Source organism: Diadema antillarum, unplaced genomic scaffold (genome assembly GCF_040938485.1).
Source record: "Diadema antillarum isolate AM-2024a unplaced genomic scaffold, OU_Dant_1.0 seq00000401_RagTag, whole genome shotgun sequence".
In the NCBI taxonomy this organism is placed as follows: Eukaryota; Metazoa; Echinodermata; class Echinoidea; order Diadematoida; family Diadematidae; genus Diadema; species Diadema antillarum.
Genome location: NW_027271392.1, coordinates 104,393 through 122,065, shown reverse-complemented (window position 1 = coordinate 122,065; position 17,673 = coordinate 104,393). Strand labels below are relative to the sequence as shown.

Sequence of the window (17,673 nt, the reverse complement as noted above, 5' to 3'; positions counted from 1 at the left end):
AGTGCTTTTATGTATAGAATTACCCTTTGTTTATCTGCATTCTAATTAAAGGACAAGTTCACCTTCATAGACATGTTAGTTGTGTGAATGCAGCAATATTAGTGGAACACATCAGTGAGAGTTTGAGGAAAATCGGACAATCCGTTCAAAAGTTATGAATTTTTGAAGTTTCTGCTCGGTCATGGCTGGATGTAAAGACTAAGTAAGCTTGTGATGTCACTTGAGTACAACTATACAAAGAAAGAATGACGAAAATTCAACATATTTCCATTTTTCTTGCATAACAAAAGAACACTCGACTTCACTCTTTCAGAAGTCGAAGAAAGTGTGCGCTTCATTCAAAAAGTAAAGTTTTGTGAAAGTCTCTTTTTATTTTCCTTATATAGTTGTACGCATGTGACATCATACACTGTAGTAGTCTTCTCTTCCAGCATGCAGTGACTGCGCAGATACTTAAAATATTCGTAACTTTTGAACGGATTGTCCAATTTTCCTCAAACTTTCACTTATGTGTTCTACTAATATTGCTGCGTTCTCTCAATCCTTATGTATATGAAGGTGGACTTGTCCTTTACCTAGACCCTGTATGACTTGAGATGTTTAAATTGAGGGCTACATAACCTTTATTCAATGTGTGTGTATGGGGAAGGGTGGGAGTCAAGAGTAAATGATGTGTCTTTTGTTGTTTTTCCTACACATTTTCTGCAAAGGCTAATCCTGACTTCACAAGGTTATTCTCACTACACTGATCATTTTTATTGTCTCGCCCACCGGAGGTGAAGGCGAGACTAAGAGATCCAAATGGCGTCCGTCCGTCGTCCGTCGTCCGTCGTCCGTCGTCCGTCGTCCGTCACAAATGTTAAAGTTTACCTGCAAGACTCTCTTATGATGCATAACTTGGCAACTGTTACAGCAATGGCAGCCACACTTGGGTGATAGAAGCACTAGGGGTATCTTTATGTTATGGTGTTGTCGGAGGTCATGTGATGATGTCAAAGGTCATTTGAGGTCATATATTAAAGAGTATGTGCAAGACTCTCTTTTCTATGTTAAAGTTTACCTGCAAGACTCTCTTTTGACAAATAACTTCACATAAGTTGCTTGGATTACAACCTAACTTGGGTCATAGATGCACTGGGGGTACCTTCATGTTATGGTGCCGTTGGAGGTCACAGGATAAGGTCAAAGGTCATTTGAGGTCATATGTTAAAGTTGACTTGCAAGACTCTTTTATCACACGTAACTCAACACATGTTGCTACCATGGCAATCAAACTTGGGTGATTGATGCACTTGGGGTACCTTCATGTTATGGTGCCATAAGAGGTCACATAATAAGGTCAAAGGTCATTTGAGGTCATACGTTAAAGTTTACTTGCAAGACTCTCTTATCACACGTAACTCAGCACATGTTGCTACAATGGCAATCAAACTTTGGTGATGGTAGATGTCTCTTGGGAAGTGAAGGTAACCACAAGGTCAAAGGTTACAGACGGGGGTCAACAAACTTTTAGTGCCCAATGTTAAGTTTTTATGGCGCATTTCGATTACGGCTCATTACTTTTGATCCCTTTGTCCGTTTGTGACCAAACTTGGATGGTAAATGTCCCTTAGGGTGTTGAAGGTCACCACAAGGTCAAAGGTCATAAGCAGGTCAATTAACTTCTGGGAGTTATAAAAAATATTAATTCCTTGTACGCGAATGGGCGAGACACAATTTGGCGATTGCCTTGTTCTGTGTGTCTGCTCCACAAGAAGTCATTGTATGTGCAATGTTTTCAAATCTTTTTTTTTGATATCACATTTTGCTAACACATTAATCAACTCCTTTGTCATTCCTACCCATAGATAAATATGGTTGTGCTAGCGATGATGGCTGGGTGTTGGCAGATAACTACATCCACACTGGTCATGGCCATGCAGACAGTGCATATCTAGTCCTTGACCTGACTGTAGAAGGCTTTCGTAGTCAAGAGAGCTATTATAATGGGAAGGCAGTAGAGTTGGGAGCCATCTCATTTGTCTTCAGTATGGAGTGTGAATCTAAGGACTGTACCATGTTCTTCATTGAGGAGCTGTCTAATCCCAATGTCATTGAATTCTGGGAAGGCAGCACAGAGAGATTAGAATATAGGTAAGCTCTCAATATTGTAATGTTTAACCATGCATCACAAAACTCTAAAGGTACATGGGTTTGTTTTATGGAAGGCACCAGAAATGATATTATGCAAACTTGTACATGTAATGGGCCAATGAGGTTGGATATTTATTTTTTATTTTTTTGGTTTGCTTTAGATATATGTATGTCGCTCTCGGAACCAAAAGGCATTGTTACCGACTGCTGCAAAAATCATCTCTCTACTATCCAGTGCAACAGATAAGATATATTGTGTACATGTTTATAGATAATGTTAGAGATTAAGAATGATACATTTCAGATGTTTGCAGACCCCTTCCAGAAGTAGGTACAGTACTCACCACATACGTTGTAATTGGGATAGACTGGGAGTACCAAAAACGGCCATTTTAAGCAGGGTGCCAAACTTTGCTATGAGTACACACCATACTGTCAAGGTATCGGTAATGCATACTACACAATGTTTGCACCGTCCCACTTGGGCATATAACCCAAGTCTCCCTACAATCTGGCTTTACCAAAGAGGAATCACAACTAGATTTTTAAAAAAAAAGAAGAAGAATTTTTTAATTGATACTTCAGCCATACTTCAATTTCTCCTTATTCTAGGTATGCTGTCAAAAGTGCTGGAAGCAGGACGTTAACCTGGGCCTTCCAAAAGACAAGTGCTGATGAGCACAGTGGATACGATGATAAACAGTTTGCTAATGATGTGTAAGTCATTTTCAGATTGGAGAATGAACCAATATTTATGCTGGAGAAGATACCATAAACTCTTTTCATGTTGTGAAGGTAGGTAAGTAGACCCTCCTTGTCTCTTTGATCAGGATACATTGGTTTGTCTGTACAACCAACACAATAATGCTTTGAAGAAGATAGGAGAGATGTTAAAAAAAAAAGAAGTTCATGTATTTTGCAGCTATGGAGATGGAGGATGACTCCACACTTTCAAGAGATGGCGTAATATTGGGGGAGATGGGAATTGAGCTTTTGACTTTTTGTGAGATACTATTAAGTCCCTTGTGGAATGTTACAGAGCATCCCATTCTAAGAAGAATTAAATGTTTATTTGATGAAAATCAGTTTTGAAATGGCTGAGATATTCAAAAGCAAAGTAAAACAAAGCGAACCTAATAAAAGATGGGTTCCTCCTTTTGTTTGGATTGCTTTGGTTTTGATATCTCAACCATTTCAAAAAACAATTTTTGTCAAATCAATGTTAGATTCCTTTTCGAATTACATTCCTTATCATATTTCTAAGAGGTTTCTCATAATTTCATGATCGAAAAAAAATTCAAAACCTGAAGCCTGGTCTCAAACAAAACTATGCCATCCCTTAAAGGCAAGGATAGATACAATATATATATTTTTTGGATTTCTCATCTCAGTGTTGAATTCTCTCATATTTCCAGTTTATCTAGTTATTGTCCCCGCCGAACGAGTTCGAGCAGGGGACTATGAAACGGGCTCCGTACGTGTGTGTGTCCGTGTGTCCGTCCGTCCGTCCGTCCGTCCGTCCGTCCGTCCGTCCGTGTGTCCGTGTGTGCGTCCGTGTGTGATCAAAATCTTCAATTTGCTACTTCTCTGTCATTTATGAGCCAATTTTGATTCTGTTTGCTTTACATGATAGCACTACATGGGAGCTTTGAAACTTCTACACAGAATTTCAGTCGTGACCTTTGACCTTGACCTTTGACCTATATTGTACATTTTGCTACAAAATGCTACTCCTTCGCCATTTCTAACCCGATTTTGATTCCGTTTGCTTTATATGATGGCACTAGGTGAGGGCTTCAAAACTTCTACACAGAATTTTGACCTTTGACTTCTTTGACCTTTGACCTTGATTTTTGACCTGTATTGTACATTTTGCTACAAAATGCTACTCCTTTGCCATTTCTAACCCGATTTCAATTCTGTTTGCTTTATGTGATGGCACTAGGTGAGGGCTTCAAAACTTCTACACAGAATTTTGACCTTTGACTTCTTTGACCTTTGACCTTGATTTTTGACCTGTATTGTACATTTTGCTACAAAATGCTACTCCTTTGCCATTTCTAACCCGATTTCGATTCCGTTTGCTTTATGTGATGGCACTAGGTGAGGGCTTCAAAACTTCTATATAGAATTTTGACCTTTGACTTCTTTGACCTTTGACCTTGATTTTTGACCTGTATTGTACATTTTGCTACAAAATGCTACTCCTTCGCCATTTCTAACCCGATTTCGATTCCGTTTGCTTTATGTGATGGCACTAGGTGAGGGCTTCAAAACTTCTATATAGAATTTTGACCTTTGACTTCTTTGACCTTTGACCTTGATTTTTGACCTGTATTGTACATTTTGCTACAAAATGCTACTCCTTCGCCATTTCTAACCCGATTTCGATTCCGTTTGCTTTATGTGATGGCATTAGGTGAGGGCTTCAAAACTTCTACACAGAATTTTGACCTTTGACTTATTTGACCTTTGACCTTGATTTTTTACCTGTATTGTACATTTTGCTACAAAATGCTACTCCTTCGCCATTTCTAACCCGATTTCAATTCCGTTTGATGTATGTGGTGGCACCAGGTGAGGGCTTCAGAACTTCTACGCAGAATTTTGACCTTTGACTTATTTGACCTTTGACCTTGATTTTCGACCTGTATTGTACATATGCTACAAAATGCTACTTCCGGCGGGGACATATATTACGCACCGCGTAATTTCTACTTTTCCTTGTTATTTGTGTTTCTGTGAAAATGCAACCAAACTTCATATGAGAATGTTGGAAAGACAAGGGAAGTTTGCTCATTACATCATTAGTATACCTATACCTTTCCCTAAGAACTTTTACCATGAGGCAATCATGTGCAGAGTGAATACACAATTCAGTTCTCTTTAAATTGTTGTTATTTTTCCTCTTATTAGAGTTAAGATATACGACATCACAATCACCAATACATTGAATGGAGGTGCAGCATCTTGTAAAGAGTGCCCACTTGGCAGTGATCTAAAGGGGTAAGTTGCTGGGAATGTTTGCATAGCATCTCTGCACTGGAGCCTTGAAGAAAGAAAACTCATGCATTAATCTCAGTATGGCAGGTTTCCGCAGATAGACTTTATAAGCTTTGAAAACTGTTGCTGTGTCACATCTAACACGCATGACATGCCTGAATGATCATTATTGTCATCATGATTTCCCACCCAGTTCTTACATTGTTTTTTATTTTATTTTTATTGTATTTTTTTGAGGGAGTGGGATGGGAGGGCCAAAAATGGAGAATGTAGTAAGGAACAATATTTGAAGGAATTATTACACTTTTATTTTCACTTGTTTTATCATTCCTTGATCATCAGATTTCTGTATATTAATCCATGAAATACATTTTATGTACACCGTGTATAGCAGTTGTTGTTGATCTTACATGAAAGCTTACTACTTTGCAAACTGACCGCATGAAAAAGAGAATTATGTCCGTATGATGTGTGAACTACTTGCAGTCATAATGTAAGAGAACGAGGGTACACCAAAACTTGCTTTTGACTGAAATGAGGTAAAAGAATGTAGCCTGAAATATCTTGTTTTCAGGAAAACAAGTGGGAAACTTCATTCTTTTTCTATTTTTCCATCCTTTTTGAGTGTACATACAAGATATACCTTCTTAATCTATAATTGCGACCATTCTTAATTTGTGACATTCACCCTTAGAAAGAACACAGTTGATTTCACCGGATTATGTTCTTTGGAAAAATACTCAAAATTTAATTTCAGGTTACATTCTTTTGTCTTAAATATATCAGCTGCATTAGCCTAACACTACCATTTCTATTCCATAAACATTTGAAATGCAGATCCAAGTAGTGTCATACTTAATTAAGTGAGAAGACAAAGCATTATATACGTATGTAAGCAGGGAATCCATATTGGCTTTTGAAACTGTATGTGTAAGTGCAAAGTATATCTTTTGAATGTAAGTATGTCTCTTAAAAGTGGAAGCTTGTTTGAAATTGAGTGATAAATAGGTACAATGCAGTTTCATTTTTTTTTAATCAATCCCCATTAATACCACCCTGCAATGGATGACTGCAATAATACCCACATTTATTTTTGACGGCAGGTACATTGTATTTGACGTGTGTGCTTACTCCACTTTAATTTTGCTATGTTTTTAATATGTAGTCTGACATTCATGCTCTGCTCTTAGTTGTGTTCCATGCAAACCTGGACAGTATATTGATGAAATATCAAAGGGCTGCAAGAAATGCCCTGCAGGTGAGATTCAGAATAAAATTTACAAATGTATGTTCTTTTGAATGGTAGTAGTCCTTTTTTTACAAGCATCTATGATTCAATGATATCATCAAATGGCAGATTGATAACAAATCTTCTCTCTCTTTCTTCATTTTTCAACACAAGGAAGCAGTTCCAGAATGTGTATTTATTTTCTTTAAAAATTTAAAGAAAACAATTATTTATGTCATCGTGTGCAAGACTATGACATTGCCTTGATGCTTGGAAAATAAGGACTGCTGTAAAGTTTAAAAATAGTGGCATACATACAGTGCCATGAGCAGTGACCATAAAGAATAATTTTTATCAATAGACCCACTGTCAGTGAGAAATATTGCAACATTTTTTTATTTTGATGTATAAGTTTTCCATTCACACTGCAACAGGAAATTGTAAGCTCATGGCACTAGAGAAAAATCACAGGATTCTGCATGCATGTGGTGTGCTCAGCACTCTGCTAATATGTATACTGTACTAGTAACTAACAACAGCCTGGCCAGCTGGCTACATATTTTGCATGTGAGTGCAAGGAGTTTGAGTGTAGATCCTATGACTCTTTTATATTCTGAGGTGAGCATTTCATTGCAAAAGTTTATAATAAACATTATGCAAACCTAGGAAAATTGCAGTCAGGTCTTTGACATACATTGTATCTGGTGATGTTTCAATAAGATTTTGTCTATGTTGCCCTGCAACTTTCACCAAAATGTCCAACTTTTCTATTGTTGTGATTATTTAGTTGTAGGGTGAATGGCCTTAAATTCTCAATTTCTACCACACATTCACACACACACACAAAAACTCTTCTGTACAAGTAAATTTAAATGCTTGGATTTGGGATCCCACATGTGGCACTCTGACACAGGTTAGATTTTGATTAAAAAAGAAAAAAAAATATGTGGAGAAATTATTGCTGCATACCATATCATTTTACTTCAGTAGCAAAGTTAATTAATGATGAACATGTAAAGATCATCTTCGAAAGCATGACATGTTTTTCAATATAATGAAATCATACTATTTACACCATCTTACGTGTTACTACCCTATTGATAGAAGGACAACGAGTCTAGCTATCAATTTAATCACCAGAATGTACTCATGTCCACATCCAAAATGCCATGTCAGAAAATCAACTTTTTATTTCAAAGCTTTCCTTTGAATACTTGATTGATATAACTCGGTACAAGCAGTGTCATGCATCTTCTTTCTCCAAATTCAGAACAAAATTATTCCTAGTGATATGATTCTGGTCCCTTGCCATTCATGAATGCGAATATGAGAATGTTTTATTTTCTATTTGTGTCATGTTTTGAATGTCAGATATTCCTTTTGAATAAGATGTGAATATACATTTATGTCTTATATTTGCTGAAATCAGAGACATAGATGTGTGAATTTGCCTTTGCAGAGATAAGTTAAATATAGAATTATGAAATATTTCATGAAAGTAAGCTACAAAGGAAAAGTACCATGCTGTGCCATAGAGCCACAGAATGATTTTGTCAGTTGTTCAAGAAATGAGCTAATATTGTACTCCTTGAATCGTAAAGATACCTATGTGAGAGGGAGTGACCCTGTTGGCAAGGATGCTTGCCTGCCTTGTGGCTCTGGCCTGAAGAGTGACGGTGGGAAGGACTGCTACAGTGACTGCCATGTACACCTCAATGGAAGGCATTATGATTTACGACGGCTTCAGGGGTGAGAAAAAAACAGATAGGATGTGCTGGCAAACATTTGTATGAATGGTAGAAGAAAAGAAAGAAAAAATGACAACTCTGTATGCCTCTGCTCTAGAGGGTGCTGGAGACAATGTGTTCTTTATCTGGATTCAATGAACATAGCTACATTGTATGATAAAACACATCAGTGAAATTCAGGAAATATTGGACATTCCATTCAAAAGTAATAGTTTTTCAATTTTTTGTTTTGCCCTTGCTGCTTTAGAAGACTACAGCAGCTTGTAATGTTTTACAGTAGTAGTGGAAAGATATGAAGTAATAAAAAGGAAAGTACACATTTTGTCTCTTTTTTTTTTGAAGCATAACAAAAGATCATTTGTGACCGTGCACACTGATATTGTGTGAGGACTGAAAATAGGTGAAATGGGTCAACCTAACCGATCTTGACTTTTCCATATTTTCTGAAAGAGCAAGTCTTCTTCTACATTATGCTAAAAGTTGGGATCATAAAACGGGCATGAAAGGGTGTTTTTTAGCAGTTTGTCTTGAACATTTTGTGGTAAAATAGTGTGATGAGGTGTGTTTTTAGAGTCCCCTTTTCATTTCTTAAAAACCTTGTACACACTCTTCACTTCCAACTCTAATAACTTCTGAAAGGATGATGCTACTGCTTTGAAAGTTTGCTTCAATTATGAACAGAATGTGTTTAATCTGATAATCCTTTCATTGTTGTTACTCTGCTGGTTTACATCCAGAATTACAGCTTGTAATGTTTTACAGTAGTAGTGGAAAGATATGAAGAAATAAAAAGGAAAGTACACAGTTTGTCTCTTTTTTTTTTTTGAAGCATAACAAAAGATCATTTGTGACCGTGCACACTGATTTTGTGTGAGGACTGAAAATAGGTGAAATGGGTCAACCTAACCGATCTTGACTTTTCCATATTTTCTGAAAGAGCAAGTCTTCTTCTACATTATGCTAAAAGTTGGGATCATAAAACGGGCATGAAAGGGTTTTTTTAGCAGTTTGTCTTGAACATTTTGTGGTAAAATAGTGTGATGAGGTGTGTTTTTAGAGTCCCCTTTTCATTTCTTAAAAACCTTGTACACACTCTTCACTTCCAACTCTAATAACTTCTGAAAGGATGATGCTACTGCTTTGAAAGTTTGCATCAATTATGAACAGAATGTGTTTAATCTGATAATCCTTTCATTGTTGTTACTCTGGTGGTTTACATCCTGTTTTTTGTCCTGTTCGTTGCACAGCCAGCGCGGCTTGGTAAAGATTTAGCGCTTAAATAGGCACCGCAATTCACAGCCTCTTTTCTCAGTTCACATTTTTCCTGAGTGTGTGTTTTCTTTCCAATATTTAGATAGGTTAGGAGAGTCCATTTGATTTGAGTTATATATCATTTTAAAGCCTAAAGTCTGCTCTTTTAGATTTCAAATTTTAAATATCAGATTTTAGATTTCATATCTGGCGACTTTCTGTGCATTTTGTGATGCAGGGTCACATTTGACTTACCTTCTTCAGAAATCAGGGGAATGATCTTACTCTTGAATGCCTGTAATATATTAAGAGAATATGTACAGTAAATTTTATTTAAAGAAATAACATTTGTGGAATTTGTGCTTTACTTTCTTGACATTGATGCACTACCGTGACAAGAATTGTAAGTGGTAGTCTTCTTCCATGAATTAACATGAATGAAAAGTGTGTAGTCAAACATGTTTAAAGCCCTGTTATTACTTTTATTGTGTATGTGGCTTAGTAGTGTGTTATTTGATTAAAGCGTGTAATCTAATTTTTGTTTATTGTGATAAGTGAGGAAGGCATCATGCATATGATGTTTGTTCTATCACATTTAGTATGTTGTACTTTTTATGTGTATGTTAATATTTGTGTCAAATAAGAGGAAAATTCTTCTAAAAGTAAGTTGTTTCATTACTTCTCTTCATTGCAATCATTGCAGACCTAAGTCGGTAATGTCTAGTGCAAGCTTCTTGATGGAAGGAAGTGCATTCTACTATCACCTCAACTTAAGTCTGTGTGGCAAGGAGCAAGACAGCTTGGCAAAGTGCACTGACAACTCTTCTGCCATTGGTCAGGTCAGTGTCTCCAGACTATTTCCTCAACAGATACTTGTACTCAGCACATAAAGGTATGTGTTGAAGATATACTGGAAGAAGAAATGGCTGATGGGGAATTTGTGTCTTTCCAAATTTCAATGCTTACACCGTGTGAATGATGTCATTGAGGGCCTTGATTGCCTTGACGTTTCTTGACTTTTTTCTTTTAAGTCTCCCGCATCTTTTGACGCCAAATTTACGATACCGGGGCGCGTGGTTCAAGTTGCGTATAAATATGCATGTGCATGTCAGACCAAAAATTGCTCAAAAACATGAATTTGTGTACAATTTCAATGCAAACTATAGAAGCCCATTCGTGCCACACAGGATTAAACTTTCAGTGGAGCTAACTGGCAGCCGCCACATAATCAACGATATCGATATTTCTCATAATTATCGATATCGCGAAACGATGATTATCTGGTGGCCACCATTCAATTATCTGGCGGCCGCCACTTAATTATCTGCCGGCTGCCACTTAATAATCTGGCGGTCGCCACTTAATTACCTGGCGGCCGCCACTTTATTATCTGGCAGCCGCCACTTAATTATCTGGCGGCCGCCACTTTATTATCTACCGGCTGCCACTTAATAATCTGGCGGTCGCCACTTAATTATCTGGCGGCCGCCACTTTATTATCTGGCAGCTGCCACTTAATTATCTGGCGGCCGCCACTTAATTATCGTTGAGCGATATCGATAAGTATGAGAAATATCGATCAGAAGTAACGTCTACAGTCTACAGTTAACCGCCTTCATCACGGCTCAAGGCTCAGATAACAAGACGTTTTTTATATGATGAAGTGCTGTCCTGTTGCTGCTAACGACAAATAATTATTTGGTACGTAAAATGTCGTTTCCAATGTTTTATACTCCAGGAAATAGACTGAATTGAGATCCGTAACAATACTTGTGGTCAATATTTCTCATAATTATTGATATCGCTAAATGACAATTAGGTGGTGGCCGCCAGACAATTAAATGGCGACCGGCAGAAAATTAAGTGGCGGCCGCCGGATAATTATCGTTTAGAGATATCGATAATTATGAGAAATATCGATATTGATAATTATGTGGTGGCCGCCAGATAATTAAGTGGCGGCCGCCAGACAATTAAGTGGCGGCCACCAGATAATTATCGTTTAGCGATATCGATGATTATGAGAAATATCGATATCGGTAATTATGTGGCGGCTGCTAGATAATTAAGTGGTGGCCGCCAGATAATTATGTGACGGCCGCCAGATATTTTAAGGTGGCCGCCAGTTAGCTTCACTGAAAGTTTCATCCTACATGGCACGAATGGGCTTCCGTAGCAAACTGTGCTCACAGGCAAATTTCATAAAAGCATGATTATTTTGGGGTTTTAGTGATTAAAATCAATTAATGATATATTTTCTTGTTCGGAACAATGTCCCGGACAAGTTTAATCGAAAAAACAGAGAAATACGTAAGAAATTAAAAAGCAATAAAATACTTCAGAATTTTTTTCGGATGGCACAATTTTTTAATTCTATATTTGCTCCAGGAAACTGAAAAGGATATTTAAACAAAAAATGTGCTCATTTTGAGCTTTATTTATACCAAATTATCTGATTTCATACATCATTATGCATAAATTAGCATAATTTAGCATAGATGATGATTTTTAAAAAAATTTAACTTTGTGGTACTTTAGATTATGTCATAGGCAATGTGTGTGCCAATTTTCGTTGTGATCGCACAGGCCCCCCCAGGCTCTATGATCTAACTGAATAGCCGGCCTACTTAGGGTTAACAGAAATCCCATTTAAGTGTAATAAATGTGATGTAACAATTTTTTCATATGATATTTCCACTGCTTAATAGAACCATAAACCACTGTATCGGGACAAATTCTGGCGTTAAGACGTCTGTTGTCTGTCATTAATATCTGAAAATAAGAAGAACATTCTTGAAAATAATCACCAGGATTTGATTTCCTTACAAGAACGGTTCATTTCTGACAATTCCAAATAGGTAATGCTGATTGCACCGTCTAAACATTGGCCATTATTCACTAGGCTAAAATGCAGTCAGTCATGTCTTACATGGTCAGCTTCTGCCTATGCACTTATATGTACAACCCCCTTCCAGGTAAATTTGGGGAATTGGGTTTTCCATATCCATTAAAAAGTCTGCACCATATGCTTAGTTTCAGCTCTAAAAGTTCTAAAGCTCCCCCTGTTGCACACCCTCTTTCTTTACAGTAAAGACACATATGTAGAACAATAGCAGTGACAACTAGCAGAACAGTGGCAGATACCAGGGTTTAGTAAATAGCCATTGAAAGTTTTGTTGACTGAATTTTTGGTGTTTTTGATATACAGTTTCCCAAATATTTCAACAAAAGTGTCCCCCAGATCATTGAATTTCAATTCTATAAATGCAATAGCTCCCTCATGTGCAGAGAGGTATCCCCTCCCACACCCTCACTATCCCCTGCTCAGTTGTCTCACTCCCTTATACATATTTGCCCAATTTTTTTTTCTCACCAAAAAAGGCAGAAACCTGAAGCCAAATCTCAACCAAAACTATACCATCCCTGTAAGAGTTGACATCAAATTCAGGTTCATGCAACCCTAGTGACTGACTTGAAAGGCTAAGTGTCCTAAACTTACTACCTAGTACTAAGTTGAACAAATTCATGTATTAAGTATATGTGTGCCTATTGCAACTTCAGTAATATGTGAGAAGTTTATACACTAAGTATGTATATCCAATGAAGATACATTGAAGGTAATCATGATATTCTACTTGATCTCATATTTACTATGTATCTCATTCCGACTTGCGCTTATGATTGTAGCCTTAATAATCTTGTTTGCTATCTGAATTGACATTGTGTTAAAGGAGAGAGATGGAGAGGAAACCAGTGTGATGTCTTGGGTGTGCCGTTCTGTCATGATGCCGGGAAGTGATCGTTTTATGACATCCATCAAGCCAATAAGGTTAGAGCAAAGTTCCACATTCTCTTGTTTTCAGTCTTTTCTGTTAAATGTGATCGTGCATCACAAAACCAACAAAAAGTCACATCCCTTGATTTTAAGTGAGGACTAAAAAAAAAAGGTGAATGGTGCATGTGTATGAATATGCATGCATGAATAACGTGAAATGGAATTTAGCCCAAATATACGTGTGGATTGAGTGAATGCTGCAATATTAGCAGAACACATCTGTGACAGTTGAGGAAAAATTGGATAATCTATTCAAAAGTTATGCATTTTCTAAATATTGGTGGCGAGACCACTGGATCAGAAGGCCACAAATGAACTAACCCTTACCCATAAACACTTTGATTTCATAACCTAATTGTTTCTTTTGTTGTTCATATTTTCCTGTCCTGGTCTTTCTCACCTGTGATGTTAGCCTCGGAGACACTCTGCTTGGTGTGAATGATGACAATAAACTAGGTGTGGTGAATGACACCATAATACCACAGCCTACGGAAGGTCTTCGTGATCTCAAGTTCTACTATCACTCTAAAATGTAAGTATTCATGTTTGACATGTGCCTGTGTTGCAGAAATTTCTAGTCAAATACTAAGGCTCAAGGAATAGTCCAGTTTGCTGTTAAATGGCAGTCAAATACTAAGGCTCAAGGAATAGTCCAGTTTGCTGTTAAATGGCATTAGTCAACTACTAAGGCTCAAGGAATAGTCCAGTTTGCTGTTAAATGGCATTAGTCAAATACTAAGGCTCAAGGAATAGTCCAGTTTGCTGTTAAATGACATTAGTCAAATACTAAGGCTCAAGGAATAGTCCAGTTTGCTGTTAAATGGCATTAGTCAACTACTAAGGCTCAAGGAATAGTCCAGTTTGCTGTTAAATGGCATTAGTCAAATACTAAGGCTGAAGGAATGGTCCGGTTTGCTGTTAAATGGCATTAGTCAAATACTAAGGTTCAAGGAATAGTCCAGTTTGCTGTTAAATGGCATTAGTCAACTACTAAGGCTGAAGGAATAGTCCAGTTTGCTGTTAAATGGCATTAGTCAAATACTAAGGCTGAAGGAATAGTCCAGTTTGCTGTTAATGGCATTAGTCAACTACTAAGGCTGAAGGAATGGTCCAGTTTGCTGTTAAATGGCATTAGTCAAATACTAAGGCTGAAGGAATAGTCCAGTTTGCTCTTAATGGCATTAGTCAACTACTAAGGCTGAAGGAATGGCCCGGTTTGCTGTTAAATGGCAGCAGTCAAATACTGTGGCATCACCACTTGACTTGTCACAAGCAACATTGAATCAGCTATGTTTAGACTTAACCAACCAGTTTGCACGGAAAGGTCATCATTTCGTTTATAGTTTAATCTGATATTTAGCTTAGTGATATGTCATATGCATTGTACCCAAGAAATATGGGTGTGCAATTGTAGCTGTCTTTTTTTTTTTTTTTTTTGTAGAAACACTGTTACTTAAAGCTATGCATACAATGTATGTGCTGTGTATGTTACTTGAGAATGTTTGTGATTTACAAGCTTTTGTCATGACTAAAGCTTGCAATATGAACTAGAGTAGCAACATGATATGGCCAAAAATGCCAAAGATCAAGGTTACATTCATGTTCATATACTCTAAGAAGAAAACTCATGCATGCAGTGTGGTACTATTGCCCATTTTTCTGAATTTTAGTATTACTAGGTTTTTCAATATTATGTGTATCCACAACCAAGAACATTAAAACAAAACAAAACACATTGTCTCAGTTGACAATAAAATTATGTATTCTGATGGTGCATTGTCTTGGCCCCACCATTGGTACCGGACTTTCCTTAGCCCACTTTCTGTTTACACTTGTTTTTGCCAAAGTGGGCTGGCCCCACTGATAGTCCCGTACTATCTTGCCCTGCAAAAAAACAGGGTTAGCACCGCAATTGCGGTGCTAACCCCGCAATTGCGGTGCCAAGCAAGCGAGTGTAAACAAACCGAAAAAATAATCTGGGGCTAAGCGATGGAGACGAAGTCCGACCCCCCACTGACCAATCAGAAACAAGGAAATCAAGTGCTGCCAGTGCGTACGTGTACAGTGCACAGCGTAATCATGAATATTCATGTGGTTTGGAAAGTATGGGACTAAGAAATACAAGTGTAAAAAGGTCAATTTTCTCCTTAGCCCCGGACAAGAGCTTAGTACAGGACTTATTGGCGAGTATAAAAAGCTGAAAAAATTGGTACAGGACTAATGATAGTCCTGGGTCAGAGAAAGTACGGGGTTAGGAAACGCAAGTGTAAAAAGGGCTTTTGTTTTGTTTAGCTTTTTTTTTTAATGCCTCCGCCACGAAGTGGTGCCGGAGACACTATGTTTTTGGGTTGTCCGTCCGTCTGTATGTCCGTTCGTCTGTCCGCATTAGTTTACGCGATAACTTGAATAATAGTGACTGGACTTTTACCAAACTTGGTCCAAGTATAAAGTATGATGAGGCAATTACTTGACTAGATTTTGGGTGACATCGGCTTAAGGCCAAAGGTCAGAGGTCAAGGTCAAATCATAAAATAGTATCCGTTTATGGGATAACTCAAGACTGGATCAAGCAAATTTCACCAAACCTTGTGCGAGGATGATGTATGATAGGGCAATTACTTGAGTAGTTTTTGAGTGAAATCGGACAGAGGTCAAGGTCAAAGATAGGTCAAATCCTAAAATTTATCTGTTTATGTGAGAACTCAAAACTGGATGAAGCAACTTTCACCAAACTTGGTCCAAGGATGACAATTGATGGGGCAATTATTTAAGTATTCTTTTAGTGAAATTAGAGAGAGGTCAAAGGTCAGAAGGTCAAGATCAAATGCTAAAAATGTTGCTATTTCCCCCATATCTATGCTATGCCAGAAGGTATTTTCTTGAAACTTGTTGTAAACATGTAATACTGCATGAAGATTCTCCAGAGAGAGAGAGTTTCATGTCATAAGGTCAAAGGTTGGGTGAAAAATCTTACAATTTCACTTTCCACGCAAATAGTTCAATGTACCTTCATGGAACTTGGTACAACGCATGTACTGACTGGCAGGGATTATCTAGGGAATTTAGGGGTCACGGGTCAATAGTCAGGGGGTCAAATTTCACGGTCAACTCCTCAAAATTTCACTATTTCCCTCATATACTATTTGCGATGCTAGCAGGATTATTTGTAAAACTTAATATGTATAATGTATTACCTAGTGGATATTCTCTGGGAAATTTCCTGCCAGAAGGTCAAAGGTCAAAGGTCAAGGGTCAAAGGCCAGGCTAAATTGCAAAAAAAAAAAAAATTATACTGTAATTACACTTTGTCTTCATACCTTTAAAATTACTCAATGCATAAACTTATAAAAGGGCCGGTCAAAAGTCAAGTAAAAATCCTCAATTCCCCAAATACATGTACCTGCACTCTATAATAGACAATTATAGCAAGGAAAGTGAACATTCAAGACATCTCTGACAAACCTGTCATTTCAATACTTTGCCAGTTAATTGAAACTGTCATTACACCTTGTGAAAACCATATACACCTATTGGGAGGATCATGCATTATGACAGAGGCATACCAGTCGCCATAGTGACATTTCTAGTTTTTTTTTATGCCTCCGCCACAAAGTGATGCTGATGTTGTGAGGTTTTCTAGTGATGTTTTCGGGTTGTCCATCCGTCCTTCCGTCCGTCCGTAATGAATTTTTATGGACAGCGTAACTAAAAAACCTTTTGAGATATCCTAATGAAACTTGGCATGTATGTGTATTAGGGGGTGAAGTTGTGCCTATCAACTTTTGGGTGCACATGCTCAAGGTCAAAGGTCAAAGGTCAAAAGGTCAAGGTCAAATACGTAAAATGTCACTATTTCCACCATATCAATGCAATGCCTGAAGATATTTTCTTGAAACTTAAGTGTATACATGTATTACCCAATTCAGATTCCCTGGTGAAAGTTTGGGGTCATGAGGTCAAAGGTCAAAAGGTCAAGTGAAATTATTAAAACTTCACGTTTTTCTCCATTTCTTGGAAATTGTTCAAGGTATCTCCATGTAGCATAGCATATATACATGTACTGACTGGCAGTGATTATCTAGAGAATTTAGGGTTCATGGGGTCAAAGGTTAGGGCTCAAAGGTCACGGGTAACACTTCAAAATTTTACTATTTCCCTTACATTTATGCAACGCCAGCAGGATTTTTTTTTTTAACACTTGGTGAATGCATGTATTAACCTAATAGAGATTCTCTGGAAACTTTCTTTTTCTTTTTTCTTTTTTTTGTGTGCCTCAAAGGTCAAAAGGTCAAAGATCAAGGGAAAGTGCTGAGCTAACTTTTTCCTCCATATAGCTCGGAAGTGGCTCAAGTTATCTTGAGACTTACTACATATTTATGCATGTTCTGCCGGACTGCCTGACAGTGATTATCCTATGAATTTTAGGGTCAAAGGCCAGATGAAAATGGTAACAATGTACTTTTCAATACAGAAAT

General features: G+C 37.5%; 1 protein-coding gene across 1 annotated transcript in view; it reads left to right on the top strand.

Annotated features, from left to right (window-relative positions):
- Positions 1-17,673, top strand: part of LOC139732163 (endosome/lysosome-associated apoptosis and autophagy regulator family member 2-like) — a 73,683-nt gene that overhangs the window by 43,931 nt on the left and 12,079 nt on the right. Inside the window, exons 11-18 of the mRNA XM_071643033.1 lie at positions 1,848-2,133; positions 2,746-2,850; positions 5,050-5,139; positions 6,327-6,394; positions 7,966-8,113; positions 10,067-10,202; positions 13,095-13,192; positions 13,611-13,730. Of these exons, the coding sequence (XP_071499134.1) occupies positions 1,848-2,133; positions 2,746-2,850; positions 5,050-5,139; positions 6,327-6,394; positions 7,966-8,113; positions 10,067-10,202; positions 13,095-13,192; positions 13,611-13,730 (1,051 nt within the window). The remainder of the gene's footprint in view (positions 1-1,847; positions 2,134-2,745; positions 2,851-5,049; positions 5,140-6,326; positions 6,395-7,965; positions 8,114-10,066; positions 10,203-13,094; positions 13,193-13,610; positions 13,731-17,673) is intronic.